The sequence below is a fragment of the Nyctereutes procyonoides genome, unplaced genomic scaffold, assembly GCF_905146905.1.
Source record: "Nyctereutes procyonoides isolate TBG_1078 unplaced genomic scaffold, NYPRO_anot_genome, whole genome shotgun sequence".
Classification (NCBI taxonomy): domain Eukaryota; kingdom Metazoa; phylum Chordata; class Mammalia; order Carnivora; family Canidae; genus Nyctereutes; species Nyctereutes procyonoides.
The window spans coordinates 25,290,336-25,309,336 of NW_026575049.1; the positions used below are offsets into that span (position 1 = coordinate 25,290,336).

Here is a 19,001-nt window from a genome sequence, read left to right on the forward strand (position 1 = left end):
GTAGATTCAGGCCCTACCTGGAGTTAGGCAGAAATAAAATTAAATAGGCAAAGTGCCTGCATTTGAATCCCAAATTCTGGTACGTACCAGCTAGGTAAACTTAAAGAACTTACTCTTTGTCTCTGCTTCTTGTTTCCTCTTTTTTTTTTTAACAATTTTTTTTAAGGTTTTATATTATTTGAGAGAAAGAGCTTGTGTGCCTTTGAACAGGGGGGAGGGATACAGGGAGAGAGGGAGAAAGAGAATCTCAAGCAAACTCCCCACTGAATGTGGAGCTTTATCACATAATCCTGAGATCATGAGCTGAGCTAAAACTGAGTTGGACCCTTATCCCACTGAGCCACCCAGGCACCCGTTTCCTCTTTTGTAAGGTAAGGATAATGGTACCTACCTAGTATATTGAGTTATGAGGAGTAAGTGAATAAATGTGTGTAATGTATGTAGAATAATATCTGGCACCATTCTTATTATTAAGGTACTGGTGTTACTAAAGTGTCGATATTTGTAATTCAAGACCTTAGTAAGTCTTTCTAGCTGTCATGTTAGTAGCAACATTATGCTTTTTCAGTGTAGTATATATTTTTAAGACTTACATGTTCTAGGGCAGCCCAGGTGGCTCAGTGGTTTAGCACCTCTTTTCAGCCCTGGAGACCCAGGATCGAGTCCCACGTCGGGCTCCCTGTGTGGAGCCTGCTTCACCATCAGCCTGCGTCTCTGCCTCTTTCTCTATCTCTCTCATGAATAAATAAATTAAAAAAAAAAAAACTTACATGTTTTAGGCAATGTTTTATTTTTAAAAAATTTAAAAAATTTTTTATTTATTGGAGAGACAGTATGTGCATGCAGGAGTGGGGGAAGAGGCAGAGGGTGAGGGAGAAAGCTGACTCCCCACTGAGCAGGGAGCCTAATGCTCAGGGCCCCTGGGATCATGACCTGAGCCAGAGGCAGACACTTAACGAGGCAGACACTTAACTGATGGAGCCTTCCCCCCTTCCCCCAGGCACCCCTAGGCAGTGTTTTAGATGCTGGATATACAGTGACAAAAACAGACCAAGTTCTTTATCTCATGGACGTCTCATATATTATTACTGGGGAAGAAAGGCAAATTTATAATTTAATGTTAGGTGGTAATAAGTGCAATGAAATAAAATAGAGCTGAGTAAAAGAATAGTCAGTAGTGGAGGCTATATTTTGTAAAGGGTGATCAGAAAAACAGGATGAAGTGGAAGTGAGCAAGCCATGTGAGGGAGAGCCTTTGAGGCAGAGGGAAGAAAGAGTACAAAGGCTAATTGGGAGAGCATAAGGGGTTATTACATAATCGTGTAACAGCAGAAAGGGCTTGCCTGGAGTGTGGGGTGTATAAGGGGGTAAGAATGGTAGAGTTGAGGTCATGGAAGCACATTGGAGTGGGAGATAGGTGGTGGGAAGGTAGTGAAGAGGATAGATCACTAAAAAGCTTTGTATATCATACTAAAGACTTAAAATTTTATCCTTAAGTATGAAGGAGGCCATTGAGGTGTTTTTGGGGGGAGGGGAGGTTGTTCTTGAGTAGGAGAACTTCTTCCTGAGATGAATTTACTTTTTTTTCTTTTAATTTTTATTTATTTATGATAGTCACACAGAGAGAGAGAGAGAGAGAGAGGCAGAGACACAGGCAGAGGGAGAAGCAGGCTCCATGCACCAGGAGCCCGACGTGGGATTCGATCCCGGGTCTCCAGGATCGCGCCCTGGGCCAAAGGCAGGCGCCAAACCGCTGTGCCACCCAGGGATCCCCGATGAATTTACTTTTGAAAAGGATTATTCTTGCCATTTTATGTAGATCAGCTTCTTCTTTTTTTTTTTTTTTTTTTTTTTGTAGATCAGCTTCTAAGGGCAAATAAGGGTTATGTTCATTACAGAAGAACAAGGTAAAACATGAATTGATGGGCCAGAGATAATACTAAGAAAATAACTGAGAGGGGAGCAGGGAGAGCTGGAGGAGTCTGGAAGTCAGTTAGACAGTCATGTAGGTGTTTACCCCCGTGTAGGAGAGATGGAAGGAAGGTTGTATAGAAGTCTTAGGTTGTTGGTATGTTTCTAAAAAAGTTAGGGCAAGCCAAAGCTGCCCACTAGAGGAGTTAACACATCTCATAATAATGGACCAGTTTTAGTATTCTTGCTGTTCTTGTCATTAGCTGGAAGCAGCTTATGAAGTGTAGCCTTGAGCACAGAAGATGGGGTTCTCAATCAGTTAGGCTCCCCCCTAGGAAACTGTGAAGGTGAATTTTCACAATCCCACAGAGAGAATGCAAGAAATTGAGTCCACGTGGTTAATGATGATAACCTGGATATTAAGGCAAAAGTTCCCAGACTTCTCTGTTCATAATGCTTTTACTGTCTTGACTTTTTTTTTTTTTTTTAAGATTTTATTTATTTATTCATGAGAGACACAGCGAGAGAGGGGCACAGACACAGGCAGAGGGAGAAGCAGGCTCCATGCAAGGAGCCTGACTTGGGACTCAATCCCGGGTCTCCAGGATCACACCCTGGACTGAAGGTGGCACTAAACCACTGAGCCACCCGGGCCTACCCTGTCTTGACTTTTTAACAGATCTTTTAAGCCAAAAGAAAAGCATAAGACTTTCATTGATAATTTAGTTAGGTCCAAACAATTTAGTGTCTGTGTTATAACAAGTTAGTTATTGGAAGATAATATACACAAATTGAAAAATATGTATTTAATCTTATCCTTAACCATATATATTTTCTAATAAGACATATATGTGTTGGGTACTAAAGAGCTTCTCAAATCTTGGCATCATATTGGACACTGCCACCTTTATTTCCTGTTCCACATCTGTTTTTCTACAGTTCTTGCTTTTATTTTTCCCATCATAACAATAAGTAAAAACAATTTTTCAAGGATACCATCAAAACGAATGTAGTAGTGCAGTATTTAAACTGTGAACTATATCAAATGAGTAGTTCATGCAGTGCTAACTCTCCTGTGGCCCTTTGGTTGCAGTGCAGAAACCTCAGGACTAGGGTGGTAAGGTGTTAGGCATGGTTAGATTTTTTTTTTTTTTTTAATGTATTTCAGGAGAGGGGCACAAGGGACAGGAGTTAGAGGGAGAGAACCTCAAAAAGACTGCTGAGTGCGGGCCAGACGCACCATGGGGCTCAAACCTCACAACCCTAAGATCATGACTTGAGCTGAACTCAGGAGTCAGATGCTTAAACAACTGAGCCACCCAGGAGTGTTTAGATTCTAGGTATATTTTGAAAGTAAAGATAAAAGGATTTAGGTTTTAGATTGGGGCATTGAAAATAACTCCCAAGATTTGGGCTTTGAGGTAGATCAGGAATTAGCCAAACTATATCTTCCTCTTTTTGTAAAAATGTAACAAAATAGCTATACCCATTGTTTGTGTTGTGTATGGCTGCTTCCCCACTCAGCAGTAGAGTTGAATAGTTAGGATTGTTATGGTCTGCAAAGCCTAAAATAATTCTTATGTGGCCCTTTCCAGAAAGTTTGCTGATCTCTAAACTAGATTCAGTGGAGGAGCTATTTATTTAGTTGATCATAAAAGAATGAGAAATAGATTTTAGAGATGGAGTTGGAATTAAGAGTTCAGTTTTGAACATGGTAGGTGTGAATTGCTTATTAGGCATCCAAGTGTAATAGGCATCTGTAGTAGTACCTAATAAGCCTCAGCATTCTTCTCTGTTTTATGAGTTCTGTTAAGGTCCTTTACAGATGGACTAGCTGGGTAAATGTATTTTCCAAAGTGAATTGTGACATTTATTTAAAAATTCTGTGTTTGTTTTGTCTCCCCGTGTTTCCTATGTCAAGTTAGACTTCATGCAAAGAACTATTCTACTCGTATGTTTTATTTGTTGAATGACTTCACTGAAGGCAAAAATACATGAAGCAGCTAACTGTGAGAATAAGATACAATAAATGAATTTAAAATGTGGATTATGTGTTTTTCATGAATTCTAGGTTTCTTAAATTTTTAGATCATCCCTGTGAATTCAAATTGTATTATTATTATTTTTTTAACCAGCCCTGTAAATTTAGTATGAGTACTTCTTCCTTTATGGGTTTAATTTTATCCTTTCGGGCAGCCCAGGTGCTTCAGCGGTTTAGCACCGCCTTCAGCCCAGGGCGTGATCCTGGAGTCCTGGGATCAAGTCCTATGTTGGGCTCCCTGCATGGAGCCTGCTTCTCCCTCTGCCTGTGTCTCTGCCTCTGTGTGTGTGTGTGTGTGTGTGTGTGTGTGTGTGTGTGCCTCTTGTGAATAAATAAAAATAAATCTTAAAAAAAAATAATTTTATCCTTTTATTTTTTCTTTTAAAAACAAGGTCATAAGTCCTACTAAGAATGCAGTATTCTACTATTATGGGGTTATATATTCAAAAATTATCTGTATGGGCATCTGGGTAGCTCTATCAGTTAGGTATCTACCTTCAGCTAAGGGTCCCAGGGTCCTGGGATCTACTTCATCCCCTCCCCTGAGCTCACACTAGCTTGCATGCTCTGTCTCTCTCAAACAAAATCTTAAAAAAAAAAAAGTCTCTGTTTTGAGTGATTTACCATATACGTATGGTAAGGCTTGCTTTGAAGAGCCATTTTTGGTTTTATTGTTATTTTTTAAGATTGTCTTTATTTGGAGGGTGTGTATAGGGAGGGGTAGAAGGAGAGAGAATCCCAAATTCCATGCTGAGTGGGGAGCCAGATGCATGGCCTGATTTGAAATCAAGAGCTGGATGTTTAACTGAGCCAACCAGGCATCCCTGAGGAGCCGTGCCGTTTTTGTATGTTAACTTAGAAATTAGTGGTTGGTTTTTTTGTTTTTTAAAAAATTTTTACATTTATTCATGAGAGACAGAGAGGCAGAGACATACATAGGCAGAGGGATAAGCAGGATCCTTGCGGGGAGCCTGATGTGGGACTCGATCCCAGGACTCCAGGATCACGCCCTGAGCCAAAGGCAGACACTCAACCACTGAGCCACCCACGTGCCCCATAGGTTTGTTTTGAAGAATGTGAAAGATTAAGGGATCAGTAATTTTTCTTAATTTTTTTTTCCTCAACTTGTTTTACTGTAGGTGAACTACAGAAAGCCATTGACTTGTTCACAGATGCCATCAAACTAAATCCTCGCTTAGCCATTTTGTATGCCAAGAGAGCCAGGTGAGAACTATAAACAAAAAAATCCCTCTAGTGAAGAGTTTTTGCTCATTTATTTAAATAGAATATTCTTGTGGAGTTCCCAAAGGCGTTATTGTTTGAAATGAATACTTTTTAATATCACACTTATTTTTTAGTGTCTTCATCAAATTACAGAAGCCAAATGCTGCCATTCGAGACTGTGACAGAGCTATCGAAATAAATCCTGATTCAGCGCAGCCTTACAAGTGGCGAGGGAAAGCACACAGGTAAACAATGGAATTTCATTATTTTGAGAACTTCTAAAATTTAAATTTCATTTTTTAATATGCTTTGGAAAAAAGTGAAATTGCCTAAGGATTTAATTTCAAAGCGAGATGTGCTCAATATGAAGAATTGAGAGTGAATAAAAAACAAAGTAAAAATTGTTTTTATTTCTTCAAAGAAAACTACTGTTTAATAGCTTTTGACTGTTATAGCCAAATTTAAGGTAAGGATCAAAAATTACTTCTAAGAAAGAGCATGACCTTCAGATTTTCTCTTATTTTTAGATTTGCTTTGTGTAACCTAACATTAAATAATATGTTCTAGAAGAAGAAATTCCTTAGTCTTAAACTATTTTAGTTGCTGTTAGGTAGATCACCTGAAAACACAGGAAAAGAAGACAATAAAGAGGTGAATTTATCCTAGATTAGACATTATTCCTGGAAATGAAAATGTTATACAAGTGAGTATTGGTGGCTTGAGGATGAGATTTCCAGTGACATTTACACGTTACATGGATTGGAAAGGAACTGCCCTTCAAGTGTGGATGGAAATGAGATGGATATGCTTGGGACAGCTGTATTAGGTTACTCAAAAAAGGAGCTCTAATGATTATGAAGACGCATGTCAAAGGTAGAGGAAAAAGGTTAGAATAAGATGTATTAATGCTCTGGGTGTCAGAAAGCTTAAGCATTGCTGTTGATCATCCAGAGACTGTGGTTATCTTTGCATTTTCTTTGTCTGCCCCCCTTTCCTTCTTTCCTTTAATTTTTTTATTTCTTTGCCTTCCAGTACAAGGTAGATGAGCTCATCTTGTGTTTTGCTTCTCCCAGACTCAGAATTAACCATTTCTCAAAGAAACCAGGTTCATTTTCTGAGGATTATATTTATAGAAAATAAAGTTTAGCCCTAGGTGTGTTTGTTCCTCCGGGATACTATTTCTTATGTCATTACAGTGAACCGAGTTAGAAAAAACACATTTTTATTTTTTTAAAGATTTTATTTATTTGCGAGAGAGCGTGCTAATGGGCATGAGCAGAGGGAGAGGGAAAAGCAGACTCCCTACTGGGCAGGGAACTGGACTCTGGCCCAATATCAAGATTTTGGGATCAGGACCTGAGCCAAAAGCAGACACTTCCCCAACTGAGCCACCCAGATGCCCTAGAAAAAAACATCTTTTAAATAATGATTTTAAGGGAAAAAGTGGAAATTTGGGGTTTTCCAATTAAAATTCAATATTAAATATTTTTCCTTTTATTTTGCTTTTTTTTTTTTTAAGATTTTATTTATTTACTCATGGGAAACACAGAGAGTCAGAGACACAGGCAGAGTGAGAAGCAGGCTCCATATAGAGAGCTCGACGTGCGACTTGATCCTCTGTCTCCAGAATCATGCCCTGGGCTGAAGGTGGTGCTAAACCACTGAGCCGCCCAGGGTGCTGCTATTTTGCATTTTTTAACACTATTCTAGACTCAAAATCTTTACTCATAATATATTTACTTGTGTTACTGTATGATAACATAAGATTGTTTTATAATCCTATTTTAAAATAATATTCTAAGTAAAGTTTTGTATGTTGTGTTTTGTATGTTGCAGCTTTTATCCTTAGAGTATATTCCACTTAAGATACACAGTCAAAATATTGTTGCTGTTTTTTAAGATTTTAAATTTATTTTTTCACAAGAGAAGCAGGCTCCTGACAGGGAGCCAGATGCGGGACTCTATCCCAGGACCCTGGGATCACGACCTGAGCTGAAGGCAGATGCTCAAGTGCTGAGCCACGCAGGCGTCCCAAAAATACTGTTTTAAAAATTACCTGACTTTTGGAGAGCTTGGGTGATTTCGGTTCAGTCGTGATCTTCGCGTCGTGGGAGAGCATCTGCTTCAGATTCTTCTTCTCCCTCTTCCCTTCCCACTGTTCTCCTACCTGCACACACACTAAATACATACATACATACATACATACATACATACATACACCATAAATAAATGCATGTATGTGCATGTTCCTTTTTTTCCTGTATGGTTTAAGCTCTGTGTGGTAAACAACCTTTTTTTATTCCAGTCTTTTCTGGTTAATTTTCTTCACATATATAAAATATTTGCATATTTAAGGAGTCAAAACTGAGTTGACAGGTATACCAGGGAAGTCTCATTTCCATTGTGGTCCCCTCTAGTCCATTCTTACCTTATTCCACCAGCCTTCAGTTTCTGATTTATCGTTTTTCTTTTAATAAAATGTGCACACATGTATTGTTTTCTGCCTTATAGCATGCTAAGTGTATATTATGTTAATCCTGTTTTTAAGGAGTTGAAATTGTTGAAAATTGTAGCTCTATATAATTTTTTAAAAGTTTTATGTTTTGGGGATCCCTGGGTGGCTCAGTGGTTTAGTGTCTGCCCTTGGTTCAGGGCATGATCCTGGAGTCCCGTGGTTGAGTCCCACACCGGGCTCCCTGCATGGAGTCTGCTTCTCCCTCTGCCTGTGTCTCTGCCTCTCTCTCTGTGTGTGTCTCTCATGAATAAAGTCTTCTTAAAAAAAAAAAAAAAAGAAAGACACCACCACATTAGTTGATATGTATAAAAGGCCCCTAAAATGAATTTAATCTGTTTCAGACTTCTGGGTCATTGGGAAGAAGCAGCACATGATCTTGCCCTTGCTTGTAAACTGGATTATGATGAAGATGCTAGTGCAATGCTGAAAGAAGTTCAACCCAGGGTATGTTCAAGTAGAGAAAGAGAATGTCATTATTGTGATGCTCTGTGGTTCTAGTACTTCTGGCAGTAATTTACCTGCAAAACATATACAAAGAAACATTTGGATATTTCCATCTATAATCACTGATGTTTGTACTCAACTCAGGAAACTTCAATAGTTTATCATGCCTCTATTTTTAATGCTGCATTACAGCAAGCTCTGTTACTTTGTTTGCAAGCCTGTAATAGAGTTGTAATCAGAAAGTTAGAAATAGGAGCGGGGGGCGGGGGCATCGAGTTTACAGCAAGGAAAGAAATAGAAGATTTTTAAAGTGTGACGAAGGTTGCATCTGCTCTGTCCTTGTTTCTCATAGGTGTATGCAGCAACTGAATAAAGCATGAGGACATTATGGAAGTTAGCATGTTTCATTTTTTTAAAAATGATAATAGTGACTCCAAAAGCTAGGATATTCTGTTTAAAGATAATTGTTAAAATCAATTTAGTGCATTTACATGGTAAATTCTTCAGTTTTGTGGGAAGTTACATTACCAAGAATTTATTCCCAAAGGTTACAAGGTAGTGGAAATTTTACTGGATTTAACTTACCTATAATCAGAGACTTTGAGTTCTTTTTTCTTTTCATAACATGGCTAACTCCAGCAAGGTTATGATAAGAGCGTCTAGAACACGAGATTCTTAGAAAATGGTAAACAAGCTGAAATAACCATTGAATATTACTCTCGTATATTTACTTTATTTTCTGAATAAATAATATATTCCAGATATTTGATCCAGGCTATATGCTAGTGCCTGATACATATATTTTTTCTTAATCTTTACAGCCTTCTGTAAGACTTATTTCTCTTTGCCTGCCCACCTTCATTTTATGGACAAGAAAACTTCAGTGTAGTTAGACTATGGCAATACTCGTGTGTGCATTTCAATCTCTGCCTTCCCATGGCTAGTATCAGGCAAGAATTGCACTTGACATCCTTGCACTAGTTACTTGTTTGAAATTTATAACACTTCTAACTTCAGTCTCCGCCTCTTTATTTCACAGTGGACTTGTTAAACTGTGAGTTATGTAAGGTCTTTCTCTGTAAAGTAAATTTATCGCTCAGAACTGTGTGTTGAATTTAAGACTTTTCACAAAGAAAAATAATTATTTTACAAAACTGGCAATTTGGATTGCCCTTATTCAGCTTTTAAAGAAAGCATTTTTTCTGTGGCTTTTTGTTTTTCCGTAGGCCCAGAAAATTGCTGAACATCGGAGGAAGTATGAACGAAAACGTGAAGAGCGAGAGATCAAAGAAAGAATAGAAAGGGTTAAGAAAGCTCGGGAAGAACATGAAAGAGCCCAGAGGGTAAAGTTTCTATGGCCAAACCTTTTTTTTTTTTTTTTTAAGATTTTATTTATTCATGAGACACATGCACACACAGAGGCAGAGACACTGGCAGAGGGAGAACCAGGCAGCAGGCTCCATGCAGGGAGCTTGACGTGGGACTTGATCCCGAGACTCCAGAATCATGCCCCAGGCCGAAAGCAGGCACTAAACCGCTGAGCCACCCAGGGATTCCCCCCCCCCCCCCTTTTAAGATTATATTTATGTATTCATGAGAGACACAGAGGCCAGAGACACAGGCAAGGCGAGAAGCAGGCTCCCTACATATGGTACTCAATCCCAGAACCCCGGGATCAGGACGCCCAACCACTGAGCCACCCAGGTGCTTCTATAGCTAAGCCATTAATGGGAAATAGAGTAGATAGAGTTTTAGGACATCATTCTAATTCCTGGCTCTTATTTCATGCTGGCTGCAGTTGTGTAGGGTAATGATACTACTTACAGTTTTTCCTTCCTTCACTATCTCCAATTTGTAGGGATATTTCTGTTCTTAAATTCCTAAGTTTATATATCACCAGTTTATATTCTTGTGTTGTCCTAAAATTAGGAAATTTTTTTTTTGCTCAGGTAATTAAAACTTGTCAGTATTATTTGTTTTCTTGTGGATGCTTGCCCTGATTTGTTAAGTTTTATCATTCCTCCTGTTCCAATAGTGGATTCATAGCTATTTAAAATAGACTAGGTGGCTCAGCGGTTTAGTGCTGCCTTCAGCCCAGGGTGTGATCCTGGAGACCTGGGATCGAGTCCCATGTCAGGCTCCCTGCATGGAGTCTGCTTCTCTCTCTGCCTGTGTCTCTGCCTCTCTCTGTCTGTCTGTCTCTGTCTCATGAATAAATAAAATCTTTAAAAAATAAATAGAATAAAATAAAATAGACTAGGGGATCCCGGGATGGCTCAGCGGTTTAGCGCTTGCCTTCGGCCCAGGGTGTGATCCATAGTCCTGGGATCAAGTCCTGCATTGGGCTCCCTGCATGGAGCCTGCTTCTCCCTCTGCCTATTTCTCTGCCTCTCTTTCTCTCTGTGTGTCTCATGAATAAATAAAATAAAAATAAGATAAAATAGACTCTAGTTATTCATTTTTAGTTATAAAATCATAAAACTTAGAAAAAAGAAAAGTATTCATAATTCATCCACAATATTTTTGCTGTTCTTAAGGTTTCTCCTCTTTTTTATTTTACTGGATTAGCTTTTTGCATTTGTTGCTGTCAGGTTTCATGTAGTTATTTCCATCATTGTTGAATAAAAGGTCATAAACTGTATTATATAGCCTTACATCCTAATTTTTGTCATTTAATATTAATAGTTAACAAAATAACATGAATCTATAATTAATTATACTGAATGAATTCAATACTTTATTTTAAGATCTTATTTATTTATTCATGAGCGACACAGAGAGAGAGGTGGAGACATCACCAGAGAGAGAAGCAGGTTCCATGCTGGGACCCCAGTGTGGGACTCGATCCCGAAACTCCGGGATCATGCCCTGGGCCAAAGGCAGGCAGGCACCTAACTGCTGAGCCACCCAGGCGTGTCTCTGAATTTAATAAGATTTAATAAAGCTAATATTAAAAAATAAAGTTAATATTAAATGCTTTTAAAGCATTTTAATATATTAGGATTATAGTTATTGTATTCAAAAGTAACTTTCACATTTGTATATTCTTGATGACTTTATAACTGGTTATGACAGAAATATATTTTTTCTTTTACTTTGCTAAAAATAACAAATTGGTAAATTCCGATTGTATTAAGTTACATAGAGAAAGTATGGAAAAGACGATCTTGGGAAACAAAAGTCATTGGCAATCTATGTAATCTAGCCATGTCATTTTATTTTGAAGTTTTAACGACATTAAGAATTTTTACTTTGCATAAGGACAGACAGACATCAGTGATTTGCTTTCCAGGTGTTGCTCTTTTCCTGCCCCAAGTAGAAGTAAAACACTACTTCACATCATTACCTAAAGTAATGCTCAAGGACAACCTAGCTGGGAAATTTCAAAATGGGGACTGAGGGTTGTATGTTCTTTAGTTCATATTGCTTTTTGAAACTTGTCTCTTAAGTTCTCTGACTTGCTGATTTGACAATTTTTTCATGATTTTGCATGGCTTAGGGTAACCGTGCACAGTAGACTCCCCAACACCAACACTATATGATTTCTTTATTTCTTTGTATTAAAGGAGGAAGAAGCCAGACGACAATCAGGAGCTCAGTATGGCTCTTTCCCAGGTATTTTTAAAAGAAAAATTAAAACTATTAGTATTGTAAGTAATTGGAGAACATTTTGATTTGGGGGCTCATGTATGTCTATTATATTTAGTACTGTAATATTGGAATATTGAAATATTGGAATATTGAAAAGCCTTTAGAATGTTAGCTTCTTAAAAGTTTCATTTTCCTTTAAAACTTAAATGTTAATAGAAATACAGTATGTTATTTTCTTCATGCTTTGAGCAGTATACTTTTTTATAATAGCTAACATTTATTGTGGTCTGAGCATTGTATTTTTCTTAGAGACCTATGAATTGATTATGATGTATTTTAAGTATTTCTAAATTGTCATAATGGGATTTTATTCTGTTAGACATTGATATTCATGAGATACTAGGTAAAAGCCCTGTTAGGAATTACTGCATAAAAAACATTTTGAGTCTAGGGTAAAAATAAATATAAGCTCTTTTTTGTAAATGTCACGTGATGAGAAATTATTAGGGGGCCAAAGCCTTCAGTGATAGCAGAGGCCGGCCTATATGATACAAGTAGAAGAGCAGTTAAAAAGGCACCTAAAGAACAATTTTTGAATACTTCCGAATGAGGCAGTGTGAAATTTAAAGAACCGGAAGAGATTCTTGTAAAGTTTGTAATTCTAATGGGGAATCAATTGCCTTCAGCTGTTTAATAATAATAATCTCCTTTCTCCGAAGGAAGGTTTACAGAGGCATTTACACACCCCTTAATGGGCTATATGCCACTGGCTACAACTTAAATTATATGGTCAAAGGCTAGAAAAGTTACCTTTATTCTAAAAGGTCATGTGCCAAGCAACTTTAAAAACAAAGACCATATGTTGGGTGACTTGCTGTCTGAAGAAAACAACCACTAAAATATAGAGTAGTACTAGATATAATTTTTTATTATATGGATTTTATTATCTAAATTTGACAAGTAGACTGATTAACTACTGGTGCTTTGGGCCAGTAATTTTTTTTTTTTTTTTAAGAAGGTCTTTTCAGGCCCTCTTAGATTCCCTTACCTTACTTATTATTTATAAGCATGTTTAAGTTATTGAGCCGGCAGAAATGAGTTTATTATATGTGTTTCTTTATGATATCTTATATATAGTCACCCTTGATATGTAGAATATATTAAGGTAATGTGTGTTTCCCTTTAGGATGTGTATATTCGCATAACTGATTTCAGAATATTTCTAATGGACATAAAAGGTTTATGGTAGTGAAAAACTGTGGGTGATAATTTGGGTTTATAATCTAAAAATACACTGGGAAAATTAAATCTTTGTTGCTAGAGCTTTGTTCTCAGTGAAAAGAAACACTAGGAGTGCCTGTTAAAAATGCAGATTTTCACTTTCAAAGATTTGGATTCTGTTTAGGGTGGAGATAGAAATCCACAGCTTTTTATAACAAACATTTCATGTAGTACTTAAAAGAATGACTGCTCTCTCTAGAGCAATACAGTTTAAACATACTTAAACATGTTTAAAAACAGCCAAAGTCTTACTAATTAGATCTTTAAATTGAAACATAATGTTAGAGTGAGAAAATATGACCAAAATGATTTTATTAGACTTTTTAATTTTGTAATATCAAGGGACTGTTAGCTTTCTCTTTAAGGTGAGGTTAGTTTTCTTTTTTTAAAAAAGCAGTTTTATTACTAGGAAAAAATAAATGCAGAAAGTAACAAAGTTGACTTACAGCCTTATTTTTTTAAGAGAAAATTTGAAGGTAAAATTAGGTCTTCTTACATCCAGTTAGAGTATTTAGTAGGCCCCTTGTTCTTTGCATATGCACATGGGAGTGTGGGTGTGATTTTCATCAGAAGGAAGTAGTGTCCTGCTGTAAGACTACTTCAGAATATGGTTGGTGTCTGTGCAGTTACTTCATTTATTCTTGCAGGTGGCTTTCCAGGGGGAATGCCTAGTAATTTTCCTGGAGGAATGCCTGGAATGGCAGGGGGGATGCCTGGAATGGCAGGAATGCCTGGGCTCAATGAAATTCTTAGTGACCCAGAGGTTCTTGCAGCCATGCAGGTAAGACTTGAAAGAACAAAGTTGGGCATTTATCATAGGCATTTCTTTCATTAATTCTATGTAGAGACAAAAGTTACTCTATTAGCCATGTTTTACTTCTCTGAGTTACCAAATAGCTAATTACACAATTAGGCTTTTTTTTTCTTCAGAATAAGTAGCTTAAATTATTAAAAATTGATTTATAGGAAATACTCTGTGATAGTTTGATTATATCCAGTTGTCCTTTTTTTCTTTTTATGTTCCAAGTTTTTATTTAAATTGTAGTTAACATATAGTGTAGTATTCGTTTCAGGAGTAGAGTTTAGTGATTCTTCTTATCAAAATTGTGTATGCTTTTTTTCATGATCCTAGTTTAAGTGATGTAATTAGGCATTTGACTTTGAAGTGCACATTAGTAATATTTATACTTGAGGGACTTGTCCAGACCCCAATTTAACTTGGCCATGACGAAATTGTCGGTCTAAATAAAGACGTAGGATTTAGGGTAATAAACTTGTTAAACCACAGAACTCTTTTTTAAATACTAAAAAAATACCCCACCACCTTTCTTTGCAGGATCCAGAAGTTATGGTGGCCTTCCAGGATGTAGCCCAGAACCCAGCAAATATGTCAAAATATCAGAGCAACCCAAAGGTTATGAATCTTATCAGTAAATTGTCAGCCAAATTTGGAGGTCAAGCATAATGCCCTTCTGACAAAGCCCTTGCTGAAAGAAAAGCAACTTCGATCACCTAATGGATGTCGCAATAATACAAACCAGTGTACCTCTGACCTTCTCAAGAAGAAAGCTGGGGTGCTGTGAAGAGAATCCCTACCCCTCTGCCCCACATGCAACTGAAACATTCTACAGTGGTTTGCCATTAGGGTATTCATTCAGATAATGTTTTCCTACTAGGAATTACAAACTTTAAACACTTTCTAAACCTTAAAAATATTTAAAAACATTAAAAGAGTGTGTTAGTCCCTACATTTTTCTTTACTAATCATTTCAGTTTTTTCCCTTTGGATTAATTGGGCAAGGAAGCTACTTCAGTGTGGAAGATTTATTATTGCTCAGTTTGAGTGAAATAAAGGTTTATTAACAGGAGGCAAATATAACATTTAAATAGATGAAGTTTGAGTTGGAAATATGGTTACTGAGGTATTTTGACTTTTTAAATGTTTTACTTTTTAAACACAGTTTATTTGGATAAAACCATTGGGACCACCAGTATTGCAGTAGGACCTGGGTAGGGATCGGAAGTGCTTGGCAGGGCAGCAGCAACCTTACTCCTTTTATATGATATGCACCCTTGTGCAGATGCATTTAAATCTTACACTGTGGTGAAGGGATGATTTTTATAATGCTGCAGTAGAGTTGGATTACTTAGCTGTGTTCTTGTCTGATACAGAAAATAAATGTTTTGCATTATTTCCACATAGAGGAAATAAGGGAATACTTTTCTTTTTATATTTCTGTGTTTAGAGTGACCTTTCCTGGTCAGAAAATACCCATTTCTTTGTGTGCTTTTTAATTGTTTTCACCACCTCCCATCCCCGCCCCAGTACTCTTTTTGGGTTAAAGATAGCCCCTTTCACTGGCATCATCAATACTATTATCATTCACAGCATAATTGTGCAAGCATATGTAATGCTGGGTTTAATATGTAATACATATAATGATTATGTAAGGTGATATTCAAAACAGCTGTAGTTTCTTACTTGGCACAAGCGATTTCATATCTAAATGTTAGGTTTCCACTTAGGCGAAATCTTGCCATGTCCAAAGATGTTGGAAGGAGAGATTCCCTTTGGTGTTCAGTCTTCAACTTAGGAAATACCTGTTGCAATTGGAGTTTATTTTACATTATTCATCTTCATATTTGGGAGAGTATGAGGTTTGAATTCATTGATCTACGGAAGGGAACCAAACAACTTGATCCAACATGAATTATAAAATTGATGAGATCCATGGTTCTTCACTGCGGAGTTGATGGCATTATGAGTCGTCCTATTCAGCTCTTAAATATACTGCACCTTTTCCCAATCTCTTCTCTCTCCCTTCCTCTCTTCCAAGGATAAAGAAATGATAGTTTTCCGTTGTACATTCAACTCCTACATTTAATTAAGACTAAGTCCAGGCGCTGTACAGGAATTGCTGGGTTTCTACCTATCTTTCATTTTAACCATGTTTAAAAACGGTTTCAAGGGATGAGACCCTCTGTACTTTGCCTATTTGAAGAGTCAGTGGTAGGAGCAGTGAAGAAAATTCCAAGGAATACATTTCTGAAATAGCACATTTCTAATATCAAAAGTAAGTTGATTAAGGTTCTAACCTTTTGCTGTACACAAGCAGATAGAAATGCATCTGTTATATAAGTGAGAAAAGGCTGTATGCTGAGCATGCTTTTTAAACCCTTTAAAAATACTCAGCATATAAACTTGCATTTGAGCTTGCCAGTGTTTTTTTTGTTAATGTGTGTTCTCAAATTTTCTGTTGTGTGCTGTGAATAACTCAAGACCAGTTTCTTTTGGGTTCCTTATTTGATTTACTTAATTATATATTAAGTACATTCTAACACTGCAAATATTACTATAAATGGGTAAAAGTAAAATTGGTCTTCTGGAAATGTGTCCTGTGCTTTTAAGTTCCACAAATACAAAGAAGTACATTCATTTTCATAGAAACTCAGTATCATTTCTAAACAAGAAGTGTTTTTTCTTGTGCTAACAATGCTATAAGAAGGAAAAGTAAAGAAAGGAGTTTTTTTTTTTGCTTAAAAATATATAGTTATTGGATTTCTAGCTACATTAAAAATAAAGTGTGGTTTCAAACTGGATACTGACCCCCCCACACACTTTTTTTTTTCCCCCTGAGTACATGTTCTGTTTCTTTTAGGTCTTTAGCACTCACCTTAAATGCCACTTTAGGAAATAACTGGCCTAATGGGATAAGGGAGAAACAATTTGTATTTTAGAGATTTTGTAATATTTAACATTAATGCACCCAAGTAGGGGATCCCTGGGTGGCGCAGCGGTTTGGCGCCTGCCTTTGGCCCAGGGCGCAATCCTGGAGACCCGGGATCGAATCCCACGTCGGGCTCCCGGTGCATGGAGCCTGCTTCTCCCTCTGCCTGTGTCTCTGCCTCTCTCTCTCTGACTATCATAAATAAATAAAAAAAAAAATTAAAAAAAAATGCACCCAAGTAGCCACTTAAATCAGATAAGTAGTACTTGCTCGGTGCCAGGCACACTGTAATCAGTTTGAAAGCCTTGACTGCATTCTGATAATGACCATAAGGGCAGGTGCTCTTATTCCTGTATTATATAGATGAGGAAACAAGCACTTTTAAGTACATTGCCCAAGTTAACACCCCTGATTATTTAGGAAGCTGGTATTCTCACTAGGCTTGTTCTTCAGATTTCTCTTCCTCTTCTGTGCTCTACTGCCCAGTCTGTACAAGCTTGTTGCTTGTAGAATTGTTCGTGACTTCAAGAAATTGGAAACAAAATACATTTGAAGAGGGTTGATTGAATAAGGAATACCACATACCATTGTGCGAATGTGCACGCCCAACGGGTTTCTCCTAATAGTAAGAGATGTAGCATAATTGAAGTGCTTAGAACACCGTGGCAGGCCCAATACTGGGGACAAGAAAATATTTTTTTAAATTATGGTGCAGTAATTTCAAAGTTGAGTATTTACAACCAATATAGCATACCTATTAGAGTGCCCAGTTTGGGGAGGAAAATAACCCTGAGGTAAATAGGCAACAAATACTAAAATAGCTGTTAAGCTTTTCATAGAGTAAATTTAAACTATGGCGTGTTAAATTGGTGAAAGTTATAAATACCTTGGTAATTCAGTGAGACCTTTTGTGTAGTGCTGGTGGGAGTGTAAATTCACAGTTTTCTGTAGAATGATCTATTAGAATTAAGTTCTGGATAGGTTTGTTTAACTCACTTTTGTGTTTGATGCCATAGGTATAAAAGGACATACATAATTTTTTAATGCGCTATTTGTATAGGGGAGACTGCCCCTATAACTCAGGAAGCCCTAAGGAAAATCTACGATTATGAATACTAAATTAGATGTAAAAGTGAATGGTTAGAACAAAGGGAACAATTCAACTTTCAAAAACTGAAAGTCAAAATCAATTACAGAAATAGTATCAATATGTGGTATACCTATGCAATTGCTTTTTTTAAGAGCGAGAGTGCTCGCAAGAGGGAGGTGTTGAGCAGAGGGGCAGATAGAAATTTTTTAAAGATTTTATTTATTCATGAGGGGGCGCGGAGAAGCAGGCTCCATGCAGGAAGCCAGACGTGGGACTGGATCCCAGGACTCCAGGGTCATGCCCTAGGCCAAAGGCAGGTGCTAAACCACTGAGCCACCCAGGGCTCCCGCAGATAGAGGATTTTAAGCAGGCTCATGACTTAAATCATAACCTGAGCCAAAAAGAGTCTGACCTGAGACTAAGGTACCAGGCACTTCTGCTAATTTCTTGCTGCATACTGCTAACAGTTCTGTAGTGTTTTCAGTAGAAAATGCTATATCTTGATTAAAATCATTTTGATTGCTGGGATGCAGGAGAATGCATGAATATGTTATTTGCTCTGATTTTGTGCCCTACAAGTGGGAATTCTGATCAATTCTATTGTGTTGAATTACTAACATATTAAAAAAATTGTATGCTACATAGTCCAGTATATTCTTGACAGGAGAGAGCTTCCAGTTTGATGAGTCAATGAGAACTGAGTCTTCTGGGGCACCTGAGTGGCTCAGTCAGTTAAATGTCTGCTTTTGGCTCAGGTCCCGATCCCAGGATCGCGGGATGGATCCCCGCTTGCACCTCACTGCTAGGTGGAGAGCTGCTCTGTTACTCCCTCTGCTTGTGTGTGCTGGCTCTCTCTGTCAAAATCTTTAGGAACTGTGTCTTCTGCTTAAATATTAAAACAGACCAGCCTCTCTGTTTCAGTGCCAGCAAACTATTTTCATTTGATGTTCGGACCTGCGGTTTTCTGTAATGATCCTAGGGAGTGGTGAGAGTATTCTGGAGGCCATTTTTGCAACAGGAGGTCTAGGAGTAAGGACCATACACATAAATAGGTGTCCCCATAAATCTACTTGTGTCCCCAACTCACCTTTCACGTAGTTTGTGGTCACTGCAGCATCACCATAAATGAAGAGTTTAAGTGTAAAGATCTTAACCAGTGGTGATTAAAACTTTTTG

General features: G+C 37.5%; 1 protein-coding gene across 1 annotated transcript in view; it reads left to right on the top strand.

Annotated features, from left to right (window-relative positions):
* Window positions 1-14,755, top strand: part of ST13 (ST13 Hsp70 interacting protein) — a 31,327-nt gene extending 16,572 nt beyond the window's left edge. Inside the window, exons 6-12 of the mRNA XM_055329292.1 lie at window positions 5,092-5,176; window positions 5,311-5,421; window positions 8,033-8,135; window positions 9,362-9,478; window positions 11,702-11,750; window positions 13,655-13,788; window positions 14,344-14,755. Coding sequence (XP_055185267.1) covers window positions 5,092-5,176; window positions 5,311-5,421; window positions 8,033-8,135; window positions 9,362-9,478; window positions 11,702-11,750; window positions 13,655-13,788; window positions 14,344-14,472 — 728 coding nt within the window. The 3' untranslated portion in view covers window positions 14,473-14,755. The remainder of the gene's footprint in view (window positions 1-5,091; window positions 5,177-5,310; window positions 5,422-8,032; window positions 8,136-9,361; window positions 9,479-11,701; window positions 11,751-13,654; window positions 13,789-14,343) is intronic.
* The last annotated feature ends 4,246 nt before the right edge of the window (window positions 14,756-19,001 follow it).